The sequence below is a fragment of the Procambarus clarkii genome, chromosome 47 (genome assembly GCF_040958095.1).
Source record: "Procambarus clarkii isolate CNS0578487 chromosome 47, FALCON_Pclarkii_2.0, whole genome shotgun sequence".
Classification (NCBI taxonomy): Eukaryota; Metazoa; Arthropoda; class Malacostraca; order Decapoda; family Cambaridae; genus Procambarus; species Procambarus clarkii.
Genome location: NC_091196.1, coordinates 10,436,102 through 10,458,710, shown reverse-complemented (window position 1 = coordinate 10,458,710; position 22,609 = coordinate 10,436,102). Strand labels below are relative to the sequence as shown.

The window sequence follows — 22,609 nt, the reverse complement described above, 5'->3', positions numbered from 1 at the left end:
ATACTCTGGTTTAATCAAAGCATTGTTACCATGATTTTCACCTATTATGATGAATTTTTTTTTTTTGGTGCATATATGCCGAGTTGTTAGTATTACGCACACCTGATCTTCTTTCAATGTTTTATTATGCAAATTTCACATGTAAGCCATTATTGAATGCCACCGAGGTCCTTTCAGTATCATTGTAACTATATAGCTAGCCAGAGCTTGTCGACAAGGGACGTCGACTTGGTAGCGTGTCCGAGCGGTGTTATACTCAAAATTCTGTCAGTTGAAATGTAACCAATCACAGGCAAGTAGGCCTCTGACGTCATGCCAGACAGAGGAGCATCAAGCATGCTCCCAGCAGCCGCAGTTATCCTCACAGACTCAGAGTAGAAGGACCTCGGCTAGGCAGATATATACCTTGCTATCTCAGTCAATAAATATATACAGAAGCGACTACTGTGTCTACCTTCTACCCGAACAAGGCAAACGAATACTTGTGTTATGGTTGCTAGTGTTGTGGTTGATAGAGTTGTGCTTGCTAGTGGTGTAATTGCTAGCGCTGTGGTTGCCATTTCTGTTATTGCAAGTGATATGAACGCTGGTGCTGTGATTACTAGTGATATATGCGCTGGTGCTGTGATTGCTTGTGCTGTGAAACGATTATTGTGGTTGTTAATGATATGAGCGCTAGGGGGTTGATCAGTGTTTGCTAGTGTGGCTTCCTCTTTATTAGACCAAAACTATAACACTTGGAAATAAAAAAAAGTAAATAAAATAAAGTGTATTTCTCATGAAGAAATATAAGTTCTCAACTAACCTTTCAATATGTGTTCCGAGATAGTATGCGACCAGGCCTCGTCGGAGGCTTGGTCGACGACCGGGCCGCGGGGTCGCTAAGCCCCGAGATCATCTCAAGGTAACCTGAAGGTCATAGTTACCAATTATATCCTTCACTCAACGTAAACTTTTCCATTAGTGGAGGTGAATTATACCACCCTCCTTGACCATCCCCTGAGGTGGTGATGTGTGAAATGAGGCCTTTCGCAATTATTTACATAAGTACATAAGAATAAAGGTAACTGCAGAAGGCCTAATTGGCCCATACGAGTCAGCTTCTATTTATAACCACCCAATCCCACTCAAATACATGTCCTACCCACTCTTGAAACAAACAAGGGACCCCACCTCTACCACGTTATGCGGTAATTGGTTCCACAAATCAACAACCGCTACCGAACCAGTATTTACCGAGGTCTTTCCTAAATCTAAATTCATCCAATTTTTACCAATACTGTTTCGTGTTCTTCTTCTTCTTCTTGAAAGTAGGTGCAGTTTGCATGAAGGGTTTGTCCTCCCGATGACTTCACTAATACAGATGTTGGGAGACACGTTTATGGTGAGAATGATAAGTTTCAAAAGTGCTTGAAGCGTTGTACCATAGAGGAGCCGCGACTAAAACAGAGGTGTATGTGAGAAGGAGACTTCCTGCACCATAGGGTGGCATGTTGCGTTTACGGCGTCGTTAGTTGATCTACAAGCACATCATGGAGTATACCACAATGAGCTGGTACCTATTGGATAGAAAGTACAAAACACGGAACAGAAACAAATTTAAGACACACAACCATATGCCTGACGAGCCTACAGCAGACACAACAATCGGGAGACGAGAGCAAGCAATGCCACGCCTACAAATACTTCTCCGGAAAGTTCACCACCAGAAACCGGAGACAGTACCCCTCCCAAAGACACTCCATATCAGGATGGACAGGCCCTCGAGGACGCGCCATGAATTCTGGAACCTCAGACATAAAAACACGCACATGAGGCACTCAAATAATAGACGGGCACAAATTAATCGTCAACACCCGATCCCATTGTAAGGGCGTCTCGCTAGTTCGTATTTCGTCGAAAACATCCACACCACCAGGCTGGTCATCCTGGTCAACCACGCCAGACACGTCTGCAGCGGGCTGCCCCACAGGAGTAGGCACATCAGGGGGCAACACCACAAGAGACCACATCCGGAACAACAGTCACAGGGTCGGACACCGGCACAGCATCCCCATGTCGAACAGCCTTCCTCAGGACCACTACAAGGCCCCAGCCCACATCACCAGCCGCACCATCCACCACAGGAGGAGGTACCATCCCCCACTGCTGGAAACCCCCTGCAGGAGAAGAAACAGAAGTTAACATAGAGACATCGTCATCAGCAGCAGCAACAGGCACGTGAACCTCCGCCGCCACCCCAGGGACCACCTCACCAACACTTGCAGACTCTCAAGTGTCAAAACCACCCACATCGGCCCAGACAGAAGATGAGGAATGCCGCGAACGCTTGGGCCCCGGCCGCACATCTTCAGAGCTGGAGGGGGAACCAGAAGCACAGGAAATGCAAGGGGGAGGGGGCGCACTTTCGCTTGGCGCAAGACGTCAGCAGCTTCGACGACAGGGGAGACCGGTTCCACCACAGCAGGAGATACCGCCTCCATATCACCTCCCAGCACATGCAAGACAAGCATCGGGGCCGAAGAAACAGGACCTGCAGGGCAAGACTTGTTTCATGTTCAGTCTTGTGTTGATACTTTTAATACCATATTAATATCTCCTTTGTTATGCCCATTCATCCACTTGTAAACCTCTATTATGTCACCCCTAACTCTTCGCCTTTCCAGGGAATGTAATTTTAGCATTGTCAATCTTCATATGTCAGGTTTCTAATTTGTGAGATTAACTTTGTCATCCTACACTGGATGCGTTCTAGTAAATTTATATCCATTCTATACTACGGCGACTAAAACTGAACTGCATAATCTAAATAGGGCCTAACCAGAGCAAGATATAGTTGAAGAACCACATCAGGTGTCTTATTGGTCACGCTTCGATTAATATATCCCAGTGTCCTATTTGCCATATTACGAACATTTATGCATTGATTTTTTAATTTTAAATCCTTACTAATCATAACTCCCAGATCCCTTTCGCAATCCGACTTCACAATCTCAACACCACCTAGCTCGTATCTTGTAATTCTATCATCTTTACCTAGCATCAAAACTTTACATTTCTCAGCATTAAACAGCATCTGCCAATCTTTTGACCATTTCAAACCCCTATTTAGATCGTCTTGAAGTGACAGAGTCTTTTTCCGTGTTTATTTACCTCCCGATTTTTGTATCATCGGCAAATTTGCAAATATTGCTGCTCGAACCTGAAACTAAATCATTTACTATATATATTATGAATAACAGAGGTCCCAGGGCGTAACTTTGAGGCAGTAACTTTACTCGACTTTACACATCCCCTTAGGCGGTAATGAGTGAGAGATGGCCTTCCGCCCTTATTTACACATACCCTGAGGCGGTGATGATTGGAAGGAGGCCTCTCGCCCTTGTTAACACGTCCCCTGAGGCGGAGATATCTGAACGGTGGCCTTCCGCCACCGTTGTTTACACGTCCCATGAAGCGGCGATGAGTTTACACGTCCCCAGAGGCGGCCGTGTTGTCAAGGCTTCCCCGCCCTTGTATACTTGTCCCCTGAGACAGCTTTCTCGGCCTTGAATACTTGTCCCTTGAGGCACCTCTCCTGGCCTTGTTTATTTGTCCCCTGAGGCAGCTCTCTCGGCCTTGTTTACTTGTCCCCTGAGGCAGCTCTCTCGGCCTTGTTTACTTGTCCCCTGAAGCAGCTCTTCTGGCCTTGTTTACTTGTCCCCTGAGGCAGCTCTCTCGGCCTTGTTTACTTGTCCCCTGAAGCAGCTCTTCTGGCCTTGTTTACTTGTCCCCCTGAGGCAGCTCTCCCGTCCTTGTTTACTGGTCCCCTGAGGCAGCTCTTCCGGCCTTGTTTACTGGTCCACTGAGGCAGCTCTCCCGACCTTATTTACTGGTCCCCTGAGGCAGCACTCCCGGCCTTGTTTACTGGTCCCCTGAGGCAGCTCTCCCCGCCTTGTTTACTGATTCTCTGAGTCAGCTCTCCCCGCCTTGTTTACTTGTCCCCTGAGGCAGCTCTCCCTTCCTTGTTTACTGGTCCCCTGAGGCAGCTCTCCCGGCTTTGTTTACTGGTCCCCTGAGGCAGCTCTCCCGGCTTTGTTTACTGGTCCCCTGAGGCAGCTCTCCGGGCCTTGTTTACTTGTCTCCTGAGGCAGCTCTCCCGGCCTTGTTTACTGGTCCTCTGAGGCAGGTCTCCCGTCCTTGTTTACACACCACTATGCCGGGAATCTCATTATTCTAAAAGCCAGGACCTAACTTTATGACTGCAGGTGTTGCCAAACAACCGCCGCAGGCGACCAAGTTGAGCCAAACTTGCTTTTATGTCACAACTGAAACGAGGGTGAAGGTATATCCTTAAGTACTTCACAGTCGTTACCGAAGCCTGCTGGTATTACTGTGACTCCTGATGTTATTATTGCTACTACTGTTGTCACGACTAGTACTGTGGTCATGACTAGTGCAGTTGTCATGACTAGTGCTGTTGTCATGACTAGTGCAGTTGTCACTACTAGTACTGTGGTCATGACTAGTGCAGTTGTCATGACTAGTGCAGTTGCCATGACTAGTACTGTGGTCATGACTAGTGCTGTTGTCATGACTAGTGCAGTTGTCATGACTAGTGCAGTTGTCATGACTAGTGCTGTTGTCATGACTAGTGCAGTTGTCATGACTAGTGCTGTTGTCATGACTAGTGCAGTTGTCATGACTAGTGCTGTTGTCATGACTAGTGCAGTTGTCATGACTAGTGCAGTTGTCATGACTAGTGCTCTTGTCATGACTAGTGCTGTTGTCATGACTAGTGCTGTTGTCATGACTAGTGTAGTTGTCATGACTAGTGCTGTTGTCATGACTAGTGCAGTTGTCATGACTAGTGCTGTTGTCATGACTAGTGCTGTTGTCATGACTAGTGCAGTTGTCATGACTAGTGCTGTTGTCATGACTAGTGCAGTTGTCATGACTAGTGCAGTTGTCATGACTAGTGCTGTTGTCATGACTAGTGCAGTTGTCATGACTAGTGTTGTTGTCATGACTAGTGCAGTTGTCATGACTAGTGCAGTTGTCATGACTAGTGTAGTTGTCATGACTAGTACTGTTGTCATGACTAGTGCAGTTGTCATGACTAGTGCAGTTGTCATGACTAGTGCAGTTGTCATGACTAGTGCAGTTGTCATGACTAGTGCAGTTGTCATGACAAGTGCAGTTGTCATGACTAGTGCAGTTGTCATAAATAGTGCAGTTGTCATGACTAGTGCAGTTGTCATAAATAGTGCAGTTGTCATGACTAGTGCAGTTGTCATGACTAGTGCAGTTGTCATAAATAGTGCAGTTGTCATGACTAGTGCAGTTGTCATGACAAGTGCTGTTGTCATGACAAGTGCTGTTGTCATGACTAGTGCAGTTGTCATGACAAGTGCAGTTGTCATGACAAGTGCTGTTGTCATGACAAGTGCTGTTGTCATGACTAGTGCAGTTGTCATGACTAGTGCAGTTGTCATGACAAGTGCTGTTGTCATGACTAGTGCAGTTGTCATGACTAGTGCTGTTGTCATGACTAGTGCAGTTGTCATGACTAGTGCTGTTGTCATGACTAGTGCAGTTGTCATGACTAGTGCTGTTGTCATGACTAGTGCTGTTGTCATGACAAGTGCTGTTGTCATGACTAGTGCAGTTGTCATGACAAGTGCTGTTGTCACGACTAGTGCAGTTGTCATGACTAGTGCTGTTGTCATGACTAGTGCTGTTGTCATGACAAGTGCTGTTGTCATGACTAGTGCTGTTGTCATGACTAGTGCTGTTGTCATGACTAGTGCTGTTGTCATGACTAGTGCTGTTGTCATGACTAGTGCAGTTGTCATGACAAGTGCTGTTGTCATGACTAGTGCAGTTGTCATGACTAGTGCTGTTGTCATGACTAGTGCTGTTGTCATGACTAGTGCTGTTGTCATGACTAGTGCTGTTGTCATGACAAGTGCTGTTGTCATGACTAGTGCTGTTGTCATGACAAGTGCTGTTGTCATGACTAGTGCTGTTGTCATGACTAGTGCTGTTGTCATGACTAGTGCAGTTGTCATGACAAGTGCTGTTGTCATGACTAGTGCTGTTGTCATGACTAGTGCTCTTGTCATGACTAGTGCAGTTGTCATGACAAGTGCTGTTGTCATGACTAGTGCAGTTGTCATGACAAGTGCAGTTGTCATGACTAGTGCAGTTGTCATGACTAGTGCTGTTGTCATGACTAGTGCTGTTGTCATGACTAGTGCAGTTGTCATGACAAGTGCTGTTGTCACGACTAGTGCAGTTGTCATGACTAGTGCTGTTGTCATGACTAGTGCAGTTGTCATGACTAGTGCTGTTGTCATGACTAGTGCTGTTGTCATGACAAGTGCTGTTGTCATGACTAGTGCTGTTGTCATGACAAGTGCTGTTGTCATGACTAGTGCTGTTGTCATGACTAGTGCTGTTGTCATGACTAGTGCAGTTGTCATGACAAGTGCTGTTGTCATGACTAGTGCAGTTGTCATAAATAGTGCAGTTGTCATAAATAGTGCACTTGTCATGACTAGCGCAGTTGTCATGACAAGTGCTGTTGTCATGACTAGTGCAGTTGTCATGAGTAGTGTTGTTGTCATGACAAGTAATGTTGTCATTACAACTACTTTTTTCATGACTACTAATTTTGTCATGACAATTACTAGGATTACTACTGTTGTAGTAGTCACAACAACTTTAATTTCTGGGAACTAAACTTTATAAATAGAAATACTGACACTGTTGTCATGTTGTCATGACTTCTGCATGTTGGGGAAACTGACTCGTGGGATTTTATTATTTATTTTAATTATAATTAATAATAACTTTATTTAATTATTTATAATTTAATTATAATCGATTTATTGGTTTATTCATGTCAATAGCGGACTGTGTGACATTAAAGTGGACTGTATGATATTGAAGTGAACTGTAAGATATTATGAAGTTCTATGACTGTATGAAGTTGTGGGATTTAATTACATAGTCTATCAATCGAAATTAATGAACTAATAGAAATGTGTTAAAAGGGGTTAGTCCACAATGGTTAGTAAACAGAATACAAGCACAGCTTAGCTGTGCTTGTATCGACTTGAGAATGGTCCAGGACGGACCGAAACGTCGTCGTCCCTTCATCTTCTAGTGTGTGGTCTGGTCGACACAGCTTAGCTGTATTGTAGGATGTGGCCTGGTCAACCAGACTTCGAAAACTTAGATCAAGCAGACTGATTCTCCGTGTGGGCCAGACTATGGCGTCATCACATGTCACGTGTTGTTCCAAGAAGCGTTGCTAGTTTATTCAGGTCATTACAGGTTACCGGCCAGAATTAAACACTGTAACAAATGCAATAACATCCTAATTACAAATATGACATGACACTGATTATGGTTAAGTTATTATGAGACGCTTACCCATTTTTGGGTGGTCGCCTACCTCATAACCGGGTTGCAATTAACTATTATTATCAGGCCTACTTATGTAAAACATTAGTTCAAACTGGAAACAAGGTACTCAATGTAATTAGTAAGGTCGCTGCAGTAGATTGACTACAAGATGACTCTGAGTTTGTGAGTATTGACAGCGCTGCCTATTGTGCATCCTCACGGGAAGTTTTCTCAATTCGCAATGGCGCTCTCCCGCCTTCCTTGATCAAGTGACGTCACTAGAAATTGGTTTAATTTTCTGCCCATTTATAGACAAAGACGTTGATTTTATTTATTTATTATTTTATTAGATCCTGTCATAGAGAATACGTTTTTATTAATTGTAATCCCTAGACTGGTATCTTAACTGATAGATTAATTTTTATTGGTGTATATTCTGGTGAGATGGCAATAATGTCCTGTTTTTCTCGGGGAAAATTTCAAAATTCTAATATCCTATGAATGAATAAGTAAACTAATTATAGGATAATTTGTTAGTACAAAATCAGCAGCAATATTATCTGCATTTTGTATTGAAAGTTAGTAAATGGTGTCGATATTTCTGACATAGTTGCAGGTGGGTGGGAGAGGAGACAACCCATTCACCATGTTGACAGTACGGTTTAATACTAAATGTAATAAGTTAATTTCCTGACTGTTAAGAATAGTACATAATTACACTAATTGAATTGTTACATTTACTTCTCCATTTATTCTCCTTGTCTTCTGATAAGACACTCACTTCTGACAAGACACTCAAATCTGACACTTAGTGACACTAAGACACTTTAGAATGAAATTTTAAAGTTCAATTCTCTATAAACAAGTTTTAAATATCTGCAATTTTTTCCAGTTTTATTAAACAATAGAGATTTTATAAAAAAACTGAAAATATCCTGAGTTACTTTAACAATTTATTGGAATATTTTAATTTTGTTTGATTAGTTTTATGAAAAAGTAATATCAATATAGCTATAGGTTAAGTACTAATTGTAATTAAGAAACAATATATTGCTTGTCCTCATACATTAAGAAGGTTAGGTTAGGTCGTGGTTTTCTATTCAGCTTTTCAGGTAAACTCAAATATTTACAGTGTATTTACAGTACGGTTTAATACTAAGTGAAAATAAGTACAATTCCTGGCAGCTAGGAATAGTTCATAATTACACTCACTTGTGCTGTTACATTTACCTCTCCATATTCAGAGGATGGGGTGGAGGAGAACACGGGTCGGAGTCTACTATTAGGACTAACGAACACTGATACTCCTTTGAATTATTAGATTAATTGATATCTGTAGTTAAACATTTGTACATCAGTTTGTACAGGATGGATGGATGACCCGTACTAGAGATGCAGGGGTTGGAAGTCTCTTGGCAATTTAATTTTTCTGCTAACTCTTGTGATGCTAAGTTTCTAGCCTAATTATATTTGATTTAACCCTGATGACTAAAAGTAATCAATTACTAGTCAAGTATGATTCTGGGACTGCATAGGGATCAGTGATATTGGTCACAGTGACTTATAGTTTGTTTAGGCTACTGGTCACTGATTAGCCACTGAGGCCCCATGGAATACATAACATCTAATAATAATTGTATCAAAATCAGTCGTCGGATTTAAATAGTCAGCAATGCTCCATTGTGTTTATTTGCTGGAGATTATTTTTGCTGATATAATTAGTAATTTATTTTTCAGCTTCAGCTTCAGAGCTTCATGAGCTCATCTTCAGCTTTATATGATGATAATAAAATCAACCTTGGTTGATATAGTCAGCTGTATTTCCTAGTATTTTTACTGGAGTTGTATTCAGCTGACGAATTATAATTTATATTTGAAATAGCTGTACCCGGCCACGTGTTGCTGTGGCTCAGCAACGCATGTGCGTTGCTAGCTCCCCCGTCCTCTCGTCCTCCCTACCATTATCGTCCTCCCCATCACCCCCCACTTCCCTGTCCCCTTGGCCTTCCCCACCATCCACCACTCCCGTCCCCTCGTCCTCCACACCATTCCCCACTCCCTCGTTCGATGCATTCCCAAATGATCTGATGTTCCCATCACTGAAATATAAGAAAAACAAAAACGAAATGAAAATCAATGAAAAAAAATAACTATACTCACGAAATGAACGGTATGGTAAACACCAAAGCTCAATTCCAATGCAATGTCACTCAAAATAATTAAATCAAAATGAAAAAAATCAAAATATATGAAAATTCAATTCATCAATGAAATTGGAAACATTGAAATGGAATCAAAATATATTTCGTATAGCGTAAGTTGCTATTATGTGCAACAGCCCAACTACTTCGGCTGAACGGTAGAGCGACGGTCTCGCTTCATGCAGGTCGGCGTTCAATCCCCGACCATCCAAGTGGTTGGGCACTATTTCTTCCTCCCTTCCCTGTCCCATCCCAAATCCTTATTCTGATTTCTTTCCAGTGCTACATAGTCGTAATGTCTTGGTGCTTTCCCCTTCCTGATAGTTTCCTTCCCCTCTTACGTGCAACAGATGGTGCTGTTTTTTTTTTAAATCATGTTTTTACCAGTCACAGGTGTGGCATTTATACTTATACTCACGAAATGAACGGTATGCTAAACAACATAGCTCAGTTCCAACGCAATGTCACACAAAATAATTAAATCAAAATTAAAATAAATCAAAATGTATGAAAATTTAATTTGTCAATGCAATCGAAATCATTGAAATGGAATCGTACCATATTTAGAATAGCGTGTGTGACTCTTATGTGCAACAGATGGCGCTGTTTCTTAAAAAATAGAATGTTTTTACTTGTCACAGGTGTGGCATCTATACTTATACTTATGAAATGAATGGTATGGTAAAGAACACAGCTCAATGCCAACATAATTTCACACAAAATAATTAAATAAAAATTAAAGTAAATTCGTAATGTATTTAGTATAGCGTGTGTGTTGCTATTACATGCAACAGATGGCACTGTTTTTGAAAAAAAAGGTTTTTATCTGTCACAGGTGAGGCATGTTTATAGTAGGTATATAAAAACACGTGTATATTCGAATGGAATGTTGTGTCAGGGAGATTACAGCGTGTGTTGCTTTTACGTCAAATAGATGGCACTGTTTAAAAAAAAAAAAAATGTTTTTTCCTGTCACAAGTGAGGCATGTATATTGTAGGTATATAAAATCACGCGCCTATTTGAATGCAACGTCGTTTCAAAATTTCAAAGCAATCGTTAAAGGGGGTTTCCAAGATTTCTCTCACATGAAAAACACAATATTTGAAAAAAGCACGTTTTTTCCCGTCACAGACGTGACATCAATATAGTATATATATAAAACCCCACTCGGATGCAAATGGAACATTGTGTTAAAATTTCAAAGCAATCGGTTAAGAACTTTCGGAGATTAGAGATTTTGAACAAATGAACATTTCCATTTTTATTTATATAGATTGCTTGTTTGCGGGCATAGGCTTCCTCAAGGCTTAATTCTGGACCTGTGAGTATCTTGCCTCCCACAGAATTTAACAGGTAAATTTCCTGATATTTAGTCTGCTAATGAAGAATTTGTTATAGAAGTCACCACCCACAAGGATTCCTATGTCGGTAAGGTGTGTTGGAAATAACCAACAGATTATTTTCCTCTAACTCCTAATATTAATATTAACTAATAACACTAACACGTAGAATTAACAGCGTTAGCGTTTCCATAGTAAGGCATAATTTAGCCAGAAATTTCCCAGCCATCATGACGCCAAGCGTCGATATCAGGTTTTAACATAAAGTTTCCCACACATGTTGGAGATATATATATAGAGTTCAGTTAATTACTTTTTCTTACTAAAATTATTGTTCATTATGAAAGAAATAATCATTTCGCATGCTTATGCGTACTGAGCTCGACTATTTAACTAAATTAATTATTCCAGCAAAATATTACTGTGGCGTAAAATAAATGCACGTCAACCTTTCTCGTTCAATTGTGCAGTGTTAATTAAACCAATCGCCTTACGAGAACAGGTCTTATTATCCAATATATTTATTGGTGATGATAGTTTAAATTATGCTCCTTCGTTTCCCCCAAATAATAAGCTATGAGCGTCTCTGCGCATGCGTGATCGGGCGCGGGAGCAGGAGGAAGGAGTTCTTTCAAGCATAGGGCTCCGCGAGGTGTTCACGTGACTCTACAGGTGACAGCCATTACATCAAGAACACGTGGTCATACAGTGCTAGAAACTGTTCAATTGTCACGTCCCGCAATTACTCGTCCACAGCAGTGAACTTCAGGGACTGGCAGACGTGATACCGGCAGGCCTTAGTGTCTCAACACGCCTACGTTAATTAAGTATACATTGTAGTTTGATGCATCACTCTATAGTATATTTCCGTGGGTAGCCTGTCGTTAAGATATACGCAGACCACAAATACAATGTTAGTTTCATTCAACTTTAGTTTCCAATTCCAGTGAATATTGGAATAATTTTCTAGCCTAGTCAAATGTTACTCAAATTTCCCTGATTACAGCGTGTAGGCGAGGACGAACCAAGTATTTCTTCCTTCACCTACGATGTTCACCACTGGTGTTTCTTCCTTATTTGGATGTTGTGATCAAGACTACGAGTAGTGAAACGGGTTTAGTGAAGTCGTCTCACAGCTAAGACATAAATCACGTTTCGTAGAATATTTGATTATTACCATTATTATTTTTAATAAGTGTTTTTCATGCATATAATGTTCAAGATGAGTAATATAAGTCAATAATTTACTGCTCAGTACTCAATAAGTTTGCATTCATTATTTCCTAGGATTTAGTAATATTTCATAGAATTGATCATTTATTATTTCATAATTTTTTAGAATCTACATTCAAATCAAGATTCAATAACCTTTACTAACCTCATTAATGAACTAGTGACGAACCACACTGGTTCCTAGATATATATGAATTTCTAGTAATATCCCCCAATGCTGATGTTTGAGGCTTTTAACACTCAATTAATTATTATTACATTCCATTCATTCTCTTTAAATAACTGTTAAATAATCTAACATACATAGGCACTGGTTCTACAGTGTCAGTCTTATAATCCCTTTATTTGTTTTCCCTCTTCTCTCAAAAGGGGATGGTCCTTCGAGTATATTAATTCTCTTAATTAAATATTCTTATATTTGAGTTAAAGTTCCAGATACCCAACAAGGTGATCAGACTTAATTTTGTTTGCCAGTTTTATTCCTATATTTCTCAGGAATTTGGCAGTGGCTCCTAGACCTTGTACTTGAAGGGCCTTTGGAATGGTATCTAGAACGATGGCTTTTACTTGATGGACATTGATGTCTAAATGTACGTATGATTGCACCACCTGGTAGACTTGAGGTTCTGTACCAGCCAGGAAGCCCAATATATTTAATTCCACCTGGGTTACAGACTTTAATTGTAGATCATCTGCCACCTTTTGAGTGACAAACGTTCTCTGGAACCCTTCGTCAAATAACCCACGTGTTTGGACCTTGGCCCTCTTAGTTTTGATGGTAAGTTAAGCAGAAGGCAGTCACATTATTTTTGGACTTTGTCTATAGGACACAGATTTTCTGCCCACCTTGCAGTACTGTTCTTAATTTTTTTTATTTTTCCCCGAGGGGCGAGTTTATTGGGCAGCGCCACTCATCTTGTGAGTGGACATACCGCCATAGCTGCATGTACAACACTCCCCAATAGGAAGAAAACCCGCTGGGTTGTTCATCCTGTCACTTGTACCCAGACACAGCTGGGACTTACTTAACTGTCTCAAGTGAACACCTCCTCAAACAAGAAGATTAACATCTGTCAACCCTTAAAAGCTTACGTTATCTTGCGCATGCAAAATGGGGGAATCTTTTAAGAACAGTATCAATATTTGACAAATAGTGTTTTCCTAACTCAAACAATGTGGGGTTTATTATTCTACACATATTTCTAATGTCTCTCAGGTGTTCACATTTACGTAGATAGTGATCAAGGCGGTGTCCGTCACTCTCATCACAAATTCTGCAACTTTGCTGATCAACAGTCGATTCCATTCCGTATCTCCATGGATATTTGAATCCCAGACGGATTCTCACTATTACTGATTCTCTCCCGCGTCCTCCTCCTATTCGTCCATAATGATTTGGATTGCCAGCTGCAACCATGTTGTACCAGCGTACAGATTCACTGGTTTGTGCCTCTATCCTCCTTTCCACAGTTACCTTGTCACGGTGATGTTGGCTGACAATACTCTAATTTGTAGTAGAGTCTTGGGTATGAAGCATTCAATATGGTCTCCTTCAGCAGCCAGCACATCTGCTCGTTCATTCCCACATATTCCAACATGGGAGGGGATCCACAGAAACTAGACATCTCTTCCCTGATTGGTAAGTACTCTCACAGCTCTCTTAATTTCAGCGATTATTGCAAGATTTTCTGTCCGATTTTTACTTAGGCTTTGCAGTGCTGCTTTTGAATCAGAGCAAATCACTGCACCATTAGTGTTCTGTTCAAGAAACCTTAACGCCATAACATTGGCAGTTAGCTCTGCTTGCGTTGAAGTGGCATAGTTCTCAATACGCGCTTTTTCTTCATTTCTACATTGGAAAGTATTATCCTTGATTATCGTGTATGCTGCACCAGCCCTGTCATTGACAGGATTAGATGACCCGTCAGTGTAGATTTGATGTAGTTCATCTCTGGCTTCTTTATAAATTTCCTGAGATACTTGTGCCTCATTTCTTGTGGTAACATGTTGGATTTTATTGTTGCCATTTCATTGATGATAATCTTGCATGAGTCATCCTCCCAGGAAGGTAACCTCTCTACAGGCAGAAGCTCACAGGCTTGCTCAAGCAGGTGAAGTTCTAGGTAGCAGACTGATCTATGATGCCATTTTTTGCTTCTCCTGTTTCCACCTGAAAGTTGCACAGAACTGTTTTTTCTTTGCAATATCACTGTCATGGGGATTTCTGGCTATCCTAATTGCAAGCTTAGCATTCAGCTCCTTAATTCTGCTTTTAACACTGGGAAGGGACAACTCCTCTCGTAGATTAAACGTTTTGGCAGTTCTTGGAACTCCAAGAATGATTGGCATGGCTTCATTTTGAGTGCTTTCAAGCCCTTTCATATCGCTTTGGGAGTAGGTGCACAGAACTGGTGCGGCATAGTCTATGACGGAGCACACATAGGCTGTGTACATCATTTTAAGCACGGCAATAGAGGCTCCATGTCCATCCCAGGTCATAGCTTTCAGTGCGCTGAGTTGACTTTTGCATGATGCTATGAGTTGGTTGAGCTCCTCTTTCTTCCCCTTGTTAGAGCCGACAGTGACGCCAAGGTACTGATAGTGGTCAACCCATTCAAGTGTTACACTATTAATTTGCAGTTCTTCATTTGCTCTCCGCTTGTGATGGGAGTATGCCTTCGTCTTGTTTGTGAAGAGAGTGAAACCGAGCTCAATACATTTCCTTCCAAGGAGTTCAATGGCCTGTTTAGTTTTTCCCAAGGAGGAAGCCTGTATTAGGACATCATCTGCATATCCCACTTGTTATGTTCCTTCCGGAAAATCAATATTTGCAATGGCCTTCATAAGTACATTGAATAGTGTAGGGCTTAAGACTCCACCTTGGGGGGTCCCGAGTTCCATATTCATTGTTCTGGACACTGCTCCATTGAACCTTGGCTTTCCTCCCTGTGAGGTAGTCTTCAAACCCATTTCATGAGACTTCCCTTGACACCTATACATGCAAGCTCGTCCAGGATCGCAATCCCCTGCGCTTTGCCGAAGGCTCCTTTGATGTCGACAAATACAGAATACCTAGCAGTTTCATTAGCCAAGTAATTAACTATACAATTTGCTTTGCTCCGTCCTTTAACAAATCTATTGACCCCCTCCTCTAACCTGCCTATTTTGTGCAACAGTCGGTTTAGGATGATCCTTTCAAGCATCTTGCAAGTGCATGACACGAGACCGATAGGTCTGTTACTACCAGGGTCATTGGTCTTCGGTATGGGAATAATTATTGCGTGTTTCCATTGTGTGGGCAACACTCCACTTAGGAATGACTTGTTAAACAGATGGAGTAGTGGATTCCCAGACACTTCACACAGTGCATTGAGTGTGACGTAGGTGATGCCATCTTCACCAGGTGCTGTACTTTTACCCTTTTTCATAGCGCCCCTTACTTCCTAAGCTGTGATCGGTTCCCCATATTGGTCATCACTTGACAGTGCTCTTGTTATCCTAATTATTCTGTTATCATATCACAACGATTGAGGAATTCACAGAACAGATGCACAAAATAGAGAACATACTTGACAACCTAGCAAACCCAGCTCCAGATATTATCTTTCTTGGAGATTTCAATTTACCGAGTCTAAGATGGAGAACGGCAAACACAAATATCATAGCAGGGAATGACCCGGGAAATAACCAACCACAGGTTAGAGAACTTTTGAGATTCTGTGACAAATTCTCGCTCAATCAACAGATTACAGAACCAACTAGGAACGAAAACACACTAGACTTGTTATTCACAAACAATGATGAACTAATCAGGGATATCACAATCTCAGATACTTCATACTCAGACCATAAGCTCATTGAAGTGCGAACTAGCATAAATAACGGTAGTAGGTCTAAGAGACCCAACAAGCGAGAAGGAATATTCAATCAATTCAATTTCAACAATAAGAGGATTGACTGGGAAAAAATAAATGTAGACCTTGCAACCATTCAATGGGAGACGGTCTTAAGCGACAAAACTCCCACACAGGGAATAGCTCAACTGACAGCTGAAGCTTACAAGGTCTGCTTGAAGCACGTACCTGTGAGGAGGGGCAGAAAGAGGACCACTCTAGAAAGAGAACGGAGACGACTGTACAGGAGAAGGAAAAAAATAACGGAAATGCTTCGGCAGACACAACTATCACAAGCAAGGAAAACAAGCCTAAGCAGGGAGATTGAGGAAATAGAACAAACGTTGAAGCGATCATATGAGTCTGAGGAAATGGAATTGGAACAGAAAGCTATACAAGAGATAAGGAAAAATCCGAAATATTTTTTCACATACGCAAAATCAAAATCCAAAACCTCGACCAGTATTGGACCGTTAATTACAAATGAAGGTACGTACACAGAGGACAACAAAGAGATTAGTGAAATTCTAAGAAGCCAGTATGAGGCTATGTTTAGCACACCAATAAACAACATGAAAGTTGATGACCCAGACAGCTTCTTTATGAATGACATTCAAGCTGCAGATAATATAACGGATATTACCATAAACTCGGAAGACTTTGAAAGAGAAATTGATAATATGCCTATGCACTCAGCTCCTGGGCCTGACTCATGGAATTCAATATTCATAAAGAAATGTAAAGTACCAGTAGCGAGAGCACTCAGCGTAATATGGAGAAAGAGCCTGGATACAGGGGAGATACCAGCAGCACTTAAATCTGCAGATATAGCTCCGTTGCACAAGGGGGGGAGTAAAGCCTTGGCAAAAAATTATAGGCCAGTTGCACTAACATCACACATAATAAAAGTGTTTGAAAGAGTGATTAGGAATCAAATTTCTAGTTTTATGGAAAACAATGAATTGCACAATCCAGGACAACATGGATTTAGAGCGGGAAGATCCTGTCTGTCACAGTTACTCAACCACTATGACAAAATCACAGAAGCCCTAGAAGAAAAGCAAAATGCAGATGTTGTATACACAGACTTTGCAAAGGCGTTCGACAAATGTGACCATGGGGTGATAGCTCACAAAATGAGGTCAATGGGAATAACTGGAAAAGTAGGACGCTGGATACTCAATTTCCTGTCGAACAGAACACAAAGAGTAACAGTCAATCAGATAAAATCGAGTCCAAGCGATGTTAAAAGCTCTGTACCTCAAGGTACAGTCCTTGCACCGCTACTGTTCCTTATTCTCATATCTGATATAGACAAAAATACACGCCACAGCTTCGTGTCGTCCTTTGCAGATGACACAAAAATCAGCATGAAAATTACCTCTGCTGAAGACATTGAAAAACTACAAGCAGATGTCAACAAAGTTTTTGATTGGGCAGCAGAAAATAACATGATGTTTAACAGTGATAAATTTCAGGTACTCAGGTACGGCAAAAATGAGGATCTGAAACATAATACAGGGTACAAAACACAATCGAATCTTCCCATAGTAGGAAAACAGCATGTCAAGGATTTGGGAATAATGATGTCCGACGATCTAACGTTTAGGGAGCATAACCAAGCAAATATCGCGTCAGCCAGAAAAATGATCGGATGGATTACGAGAACTTTCAAATCCAGGGATCCCATCACAATGGTTGTACTCTTCAAGTCACTTGTGCTGTCCCGTCTCGAGTACTGCTCAGTACTCACTTCCCCCTTCAGAGCAGGAGAGATTGCTGAAATAGAGGGAATACAGAGAACATATACGGCACGCATAGACGAGATAAAACACCTAAATTATTGGGATCGTCTCAAAGCTCTCCAAATGTACTCTCTAGAAAGGAGACGAGAGAGATACCAAATAATATACACCTGGAAAATACTGGAGGGTCAGGTCCCAAATCTACACAGTAAAATAACAACGTACTGGAGTGAACGATATGGAAGAAAATGCAAGATTGAACCTGTGAAGAGCAGAGGTGTCATAGGCACAATCAGAGAGCACTGTATAAACATCAGGGGTCCGCGGTTGTTCAACGTCCTCCCAGCGAGCATAAGAAATATTGCCGGAACAACCGTGGACATCTTCAAGAGAAAACTGGACGGTTTTCTAAGAGAAGTTCCGGATCAGCCGGGCTGTGGTGGGTACGTGGCCCTGCGGGCCGCTCCAAGCAACAGCCTGGTGGACCAAACTCTCACAAGTCGAGCCTGTCCTCGGGCCGGGCTTGGGGAGTAGAAGAACTCCCAGAACCCCATCAACCAGGTATCAACCAGGCAGGAGCTGTTCCCTGCTGATTTCTGCAGGGAGGGAGGAGGAGGATGCTGCATCACTCCACTTGTGAATTAGTTCTTCAGCCTTACCCTGGGGGTCTTTGTGAGCCGCAGGCTGTTCTCTGCCCCCCTTAGCTATCTGAATTTTTGCTCACACTTGTCTTGCAGATGTTTCCCGTTCAATAGAGCTAGTGAACTCAAGCCATTGTCTTTCCCGCTCTTTAATCTTCTCTTCCCTGGCTACTTGACACACAGTTTTAAACAGCTCTTGGTTACTTTCAGTGGGATGTCTCCGGTACTCTCTACTCATGTTCCTTACATTTGCGTTAAGCATCTTTATGTAATCGTTCTCATAGTATTTTATTTTCTTTCTCTGAGGGTTACTTCGCCCAGGCGTACGGCGCGGAGCTCTGAGACAGCTCTCAATTTGTTGATTAAGGTCATCAACAAATGTATCAATGTCTTCTGGGATTTGGTATTCCGTGAACCAGTCACTCATCCTATTTATGAAGTGCGGCCTCATATCTGGTCCGAGTGATAACCTTTTTCTTTTATTTGTCTCTTTCCTTTTCTTGCTCATGTCGATGGTGGTAATCAGTGCCCAGTGGTCACTACATAAACTGTGCACAATGTGTGTACTGGCATCCGTGTCCTGTGCATTGAGCAGGAGAGCATAGTCCAATCTTTCTCCTCTAAGGTGAGTTGGCTGTTCATCACCCAGGACTCTAAGGTTTTCACACACCCCTGACATAGAGTGACAGTTTCCGTCTATTGACATTGGGATGATGACAGTTGGCACCAAAGTGTTGTTGCCTGGCATTAAGGTCACCGACCAGCAGGGTAGGTTCTTCATTAACAATTTCAGGTAGTGTGTCAAGGTCAAGTTTACTCTGTGGCACATATAGGTTGATTATATGTAGGGCATTATTGTTTAAGTGAAGGGTTACCCCCAGCTTCATAGTCATCCTCCATGTGAAGATCATCAATAATCTGTGCAGGTATGTTGTTGCTGACATAGGTAATAAGACCCCGTTTCCCGTCCCCAGAGTGCAGGGAAAACTTTCGATAGCCGCTGAACCTTGGGTTGAAGTCCTTACCCACCAGTGTCTCCTGTAGCACTATGACGTCAGTTTGGTGTTCACAACTGTATTGTATGATGTCATTAAGTCTACCGCGAACACCATTGCAGTTCCATTGTAGGATAGTGAGACTTTCTTCGCCGTGGTTATCCATCGTGGAGGTGTTGGTCATCAGATGTGCTGTGTGCGGTGTTGTTGTTGCTGGTGAGAGTGTGTGCACTGGTGGTGTTGTATGTGGTGTTGCACCACCGTCATGTGCTGGTGGTACTGTTTGTATGGGTGTCAGTGGTCAATGGTGTTGTGTATTCTAGTGTCGTTGTGTTCACTGGTGTTGATGTGTTCACTAGTGGTGTTGCCTTCACTGGTGTTGATGTGCTCACTAGAGGTGTTGCGTTCACTGGTGTTGATGTGTTCACTGGGCCAACGATAGCACTGAGTTTGCTGTTATGTGCCGTGGCTCGTGTTGCATCCTCATACACCAAGTTGCAACCTACTGAACTCGCCTGAGACAAGTTCAGACCCTGCAGAATTTGAAGTATATCCTCCTGGGTCTTCTGGATCGTACATAAGATATTCTCAAGATTATTTTGCTTGGTCATTAATTCTTGCATGAGTGGATGATTTTTTATCACGTTGGTAATCATCATTGCTTCCATATCGGGCGGCATTGTTTTACCTGGACCCAGTAAAGTGTTGGCTGGTGAGTGAGGAGGAGGGGAAGTGGTAGGTTGGGAGGGAGAGAGGGTCGCCTGAGAGGCAGAAGAGCTGGTAAACTGGGAGGCGTTAGGGGGTATGGGTGATGAGGCAGGAATGGGGTTGTTGGGTGGGGGTAGGGTTTGTGTTAGTGAGTGAGATAGGGTTGGGATAGAGGTAAGTGGGTTTGTGACAGGAAGGGGGTTTGGTTGGGTCTGTGTGGGGTGGTGGTGGGTCACTCCACCACTACCCCAGGCTGTTGTCTGCCTACTGTAGGCTGGACCTTGGTTTGCTGTGGTACTGTTCACGGAGCCATTCCCGCCTCTGTTCACTGGTCCACCTGTTGTTTGCGGCGGTGTCCTTCTCAAGCCCTGCCAGTCAGGCCTCTTGCTGCAATACCTGTTCCAAGCATGATGGGGCTGCTTGCAGTTGACACATCTAGGTATTACCCTGCCACCCGCACCCGGTTTAAGCTGGGCATGGTCACTACTTGATTGACCATGTAAGGTATCATTTATACAATGTATGTATGTGATGTAACTATATAACCTGAGCTTGTAAAAGCACCTTAATCACCTTCAGTGATTAAGTGCTTAATTGCACACTAGTTTCTCTGTCAGCTATCTCACCCTGTCAGAGTAAAAGAGACAAATGTATGTGAATGCATGTGTGTGTGTATATATATGCATGTATATATGTATAAGTACGTATATATGTGTCTGTATGTATATGTATGTGTATAAAGTACATATGGAAGCTGATCAGAATTGCATTTCACCTTTGTAAATGCGCATTAATGACACTTCGAACACTTTATGTAGGGCATACGTAAATCTGTGTATCTATGTATTTACGTATGTAGGTTAGCTTAGCATTTTAAAAGTACCGAATCACCTTCTGTGGTTGATTGTTCAATAAATCCCTGAACTATATGTTTAACTGATCTCTAACCCTGTCTATGGAGGACAGAAGAAAATGTATATATGCTGGTTAGCATTGTAAATGTCCGGCCACGTCTGTGGTAGAAAATAATAATAATAAAAAAAAAACTACTTGGTGTCGTGAGAGCCACTGCAACACCCACACCTAATTGGGCGATCACATTGCCACGTTCTGTGATGCCACCGTTGACAGTTGCCACATATGGACGGGCTGTCAATATACCTCTCCACTTTGCACGCCCTCATGCCTGGTAATTTAATGACTGGGGGCAGGTCTCCCTTCCACATAGCAATTGCTTGATTTTTGAGCAGTCCCCCTGGTCCAGTGTTGCGCTCGACCCACACAATCTGATCATAGTCCTGGAGATATTCCACGTCAACATGAATACTATAGTTCTTGATTATAATTTTAGTTTGTCTTGTCTGTGGGTTTGCTTCCAACAATTTAACATCTTTACCTTGATACTCAAGACTGGTCTCTGTGAAGTACTTCAGGGCACTGTAACCCTGCACTCGTGCGCTGACACACCTGTTCTCTATGCGATACTCTGCTCTGTGGGCGCGGGTGGCCTTAATAATCCATCTGTACTTCTCTGCTGCTATCAATCTCATTGCAGGAAAGATTAGGGGTGTGCCACTCACTATCTTCATCTTGTCGTTGTTGTTGTTGTTGTTGATGTTGCTGCTGCTGTTGCTGCTCACCCTGTCGCTGTAACCTGTCCCGTTTCATGATGTTTCTGCCTTGGACTAGTTGGAAGTTAGCATCATCCTCTGTTGTAGAGTGACCTGTACCATTACTGTTGGAGGGCCCCGGGTTGGGATCCTCACTGGAGGACCCCGGGTGGGGATCCTCACTGGAGGGGCCCCGGGTGGGGATCTGCACCTGTGCTGCAGTTCATTTCATGTTATTGGGTGGTATATCATCAACACTGCACTCTACCCTGCACACACACACATGCACATATAGACACTTGCAAGGCACTAAGGGTCACAGTTCTCACATGTAGTGTACAATATGATACTTAATAATAGATAAAATGTATAAAAATATACACAAAAGAATTAACATGTAATGCAGAACATGTAGCAATAAGGCATCAAGAATTTAAAACAAATTAACTTCCTGTAAATGTGCAAATAACCAAAAAGCACTGTGGAAAGAATTCAAGATTATTCTGTAATGTTATAGCAACTGCTGTAATTAGCTTATTATAAACTTATAAAGTATTATAAACACAGGTACTGTAACATTTAATATAAAATACTGAAAGAAAACTTCAGATTAAGGTCTGGGGAAAACATATAAATTGCCTATAATGCACTTCACTTGCTGAAAAACAATTATTATTTCTACTTAATGCACTGCACCCGAATGTATTTGGAATCACTTAACATATTACTAATAAACAACGGAACTTGTAGCACCAAACACCACAAAGAAGGAACTAAGAGTGAAGAATGGGCAGCTAATTCCTCTTATCAAGTCACTGGAGGAAGGAATATTTGATATACAGGGTTATTT

The 22,609-nt window shown here is 42.0% G+C and overlaps 1 protein-coding gene across 1 annotated transcript; it reads right to left on the bottom strand.

Annotated features, from left to right (window-relative positions):
- Positions 1-4,350: 4,350 nt before the first annotated feature.
- LOC123763061 (dentin sialophosphoprotein-like) lies at positions 4,351-21,738 on the bottom strand. Its single transcript, XM_069301951.1, has 4 exons — positions 21,311-21,738; positions 15,134-15,239; positions 14,338-14,762; positions 4,351-6,682 (listed from the first exon to the last, which is right to left on the bottom strand). Exons 1-4 carry the CDS (start codon positions 21,736-21,738, stop codon positions 4,351-4,353), a joined length of 3,291 nt encoding a protein of 1,096 aa, XP_069158052.1.
- Positions 21,739-22,609: the final 871 nt, after the last annotated feature.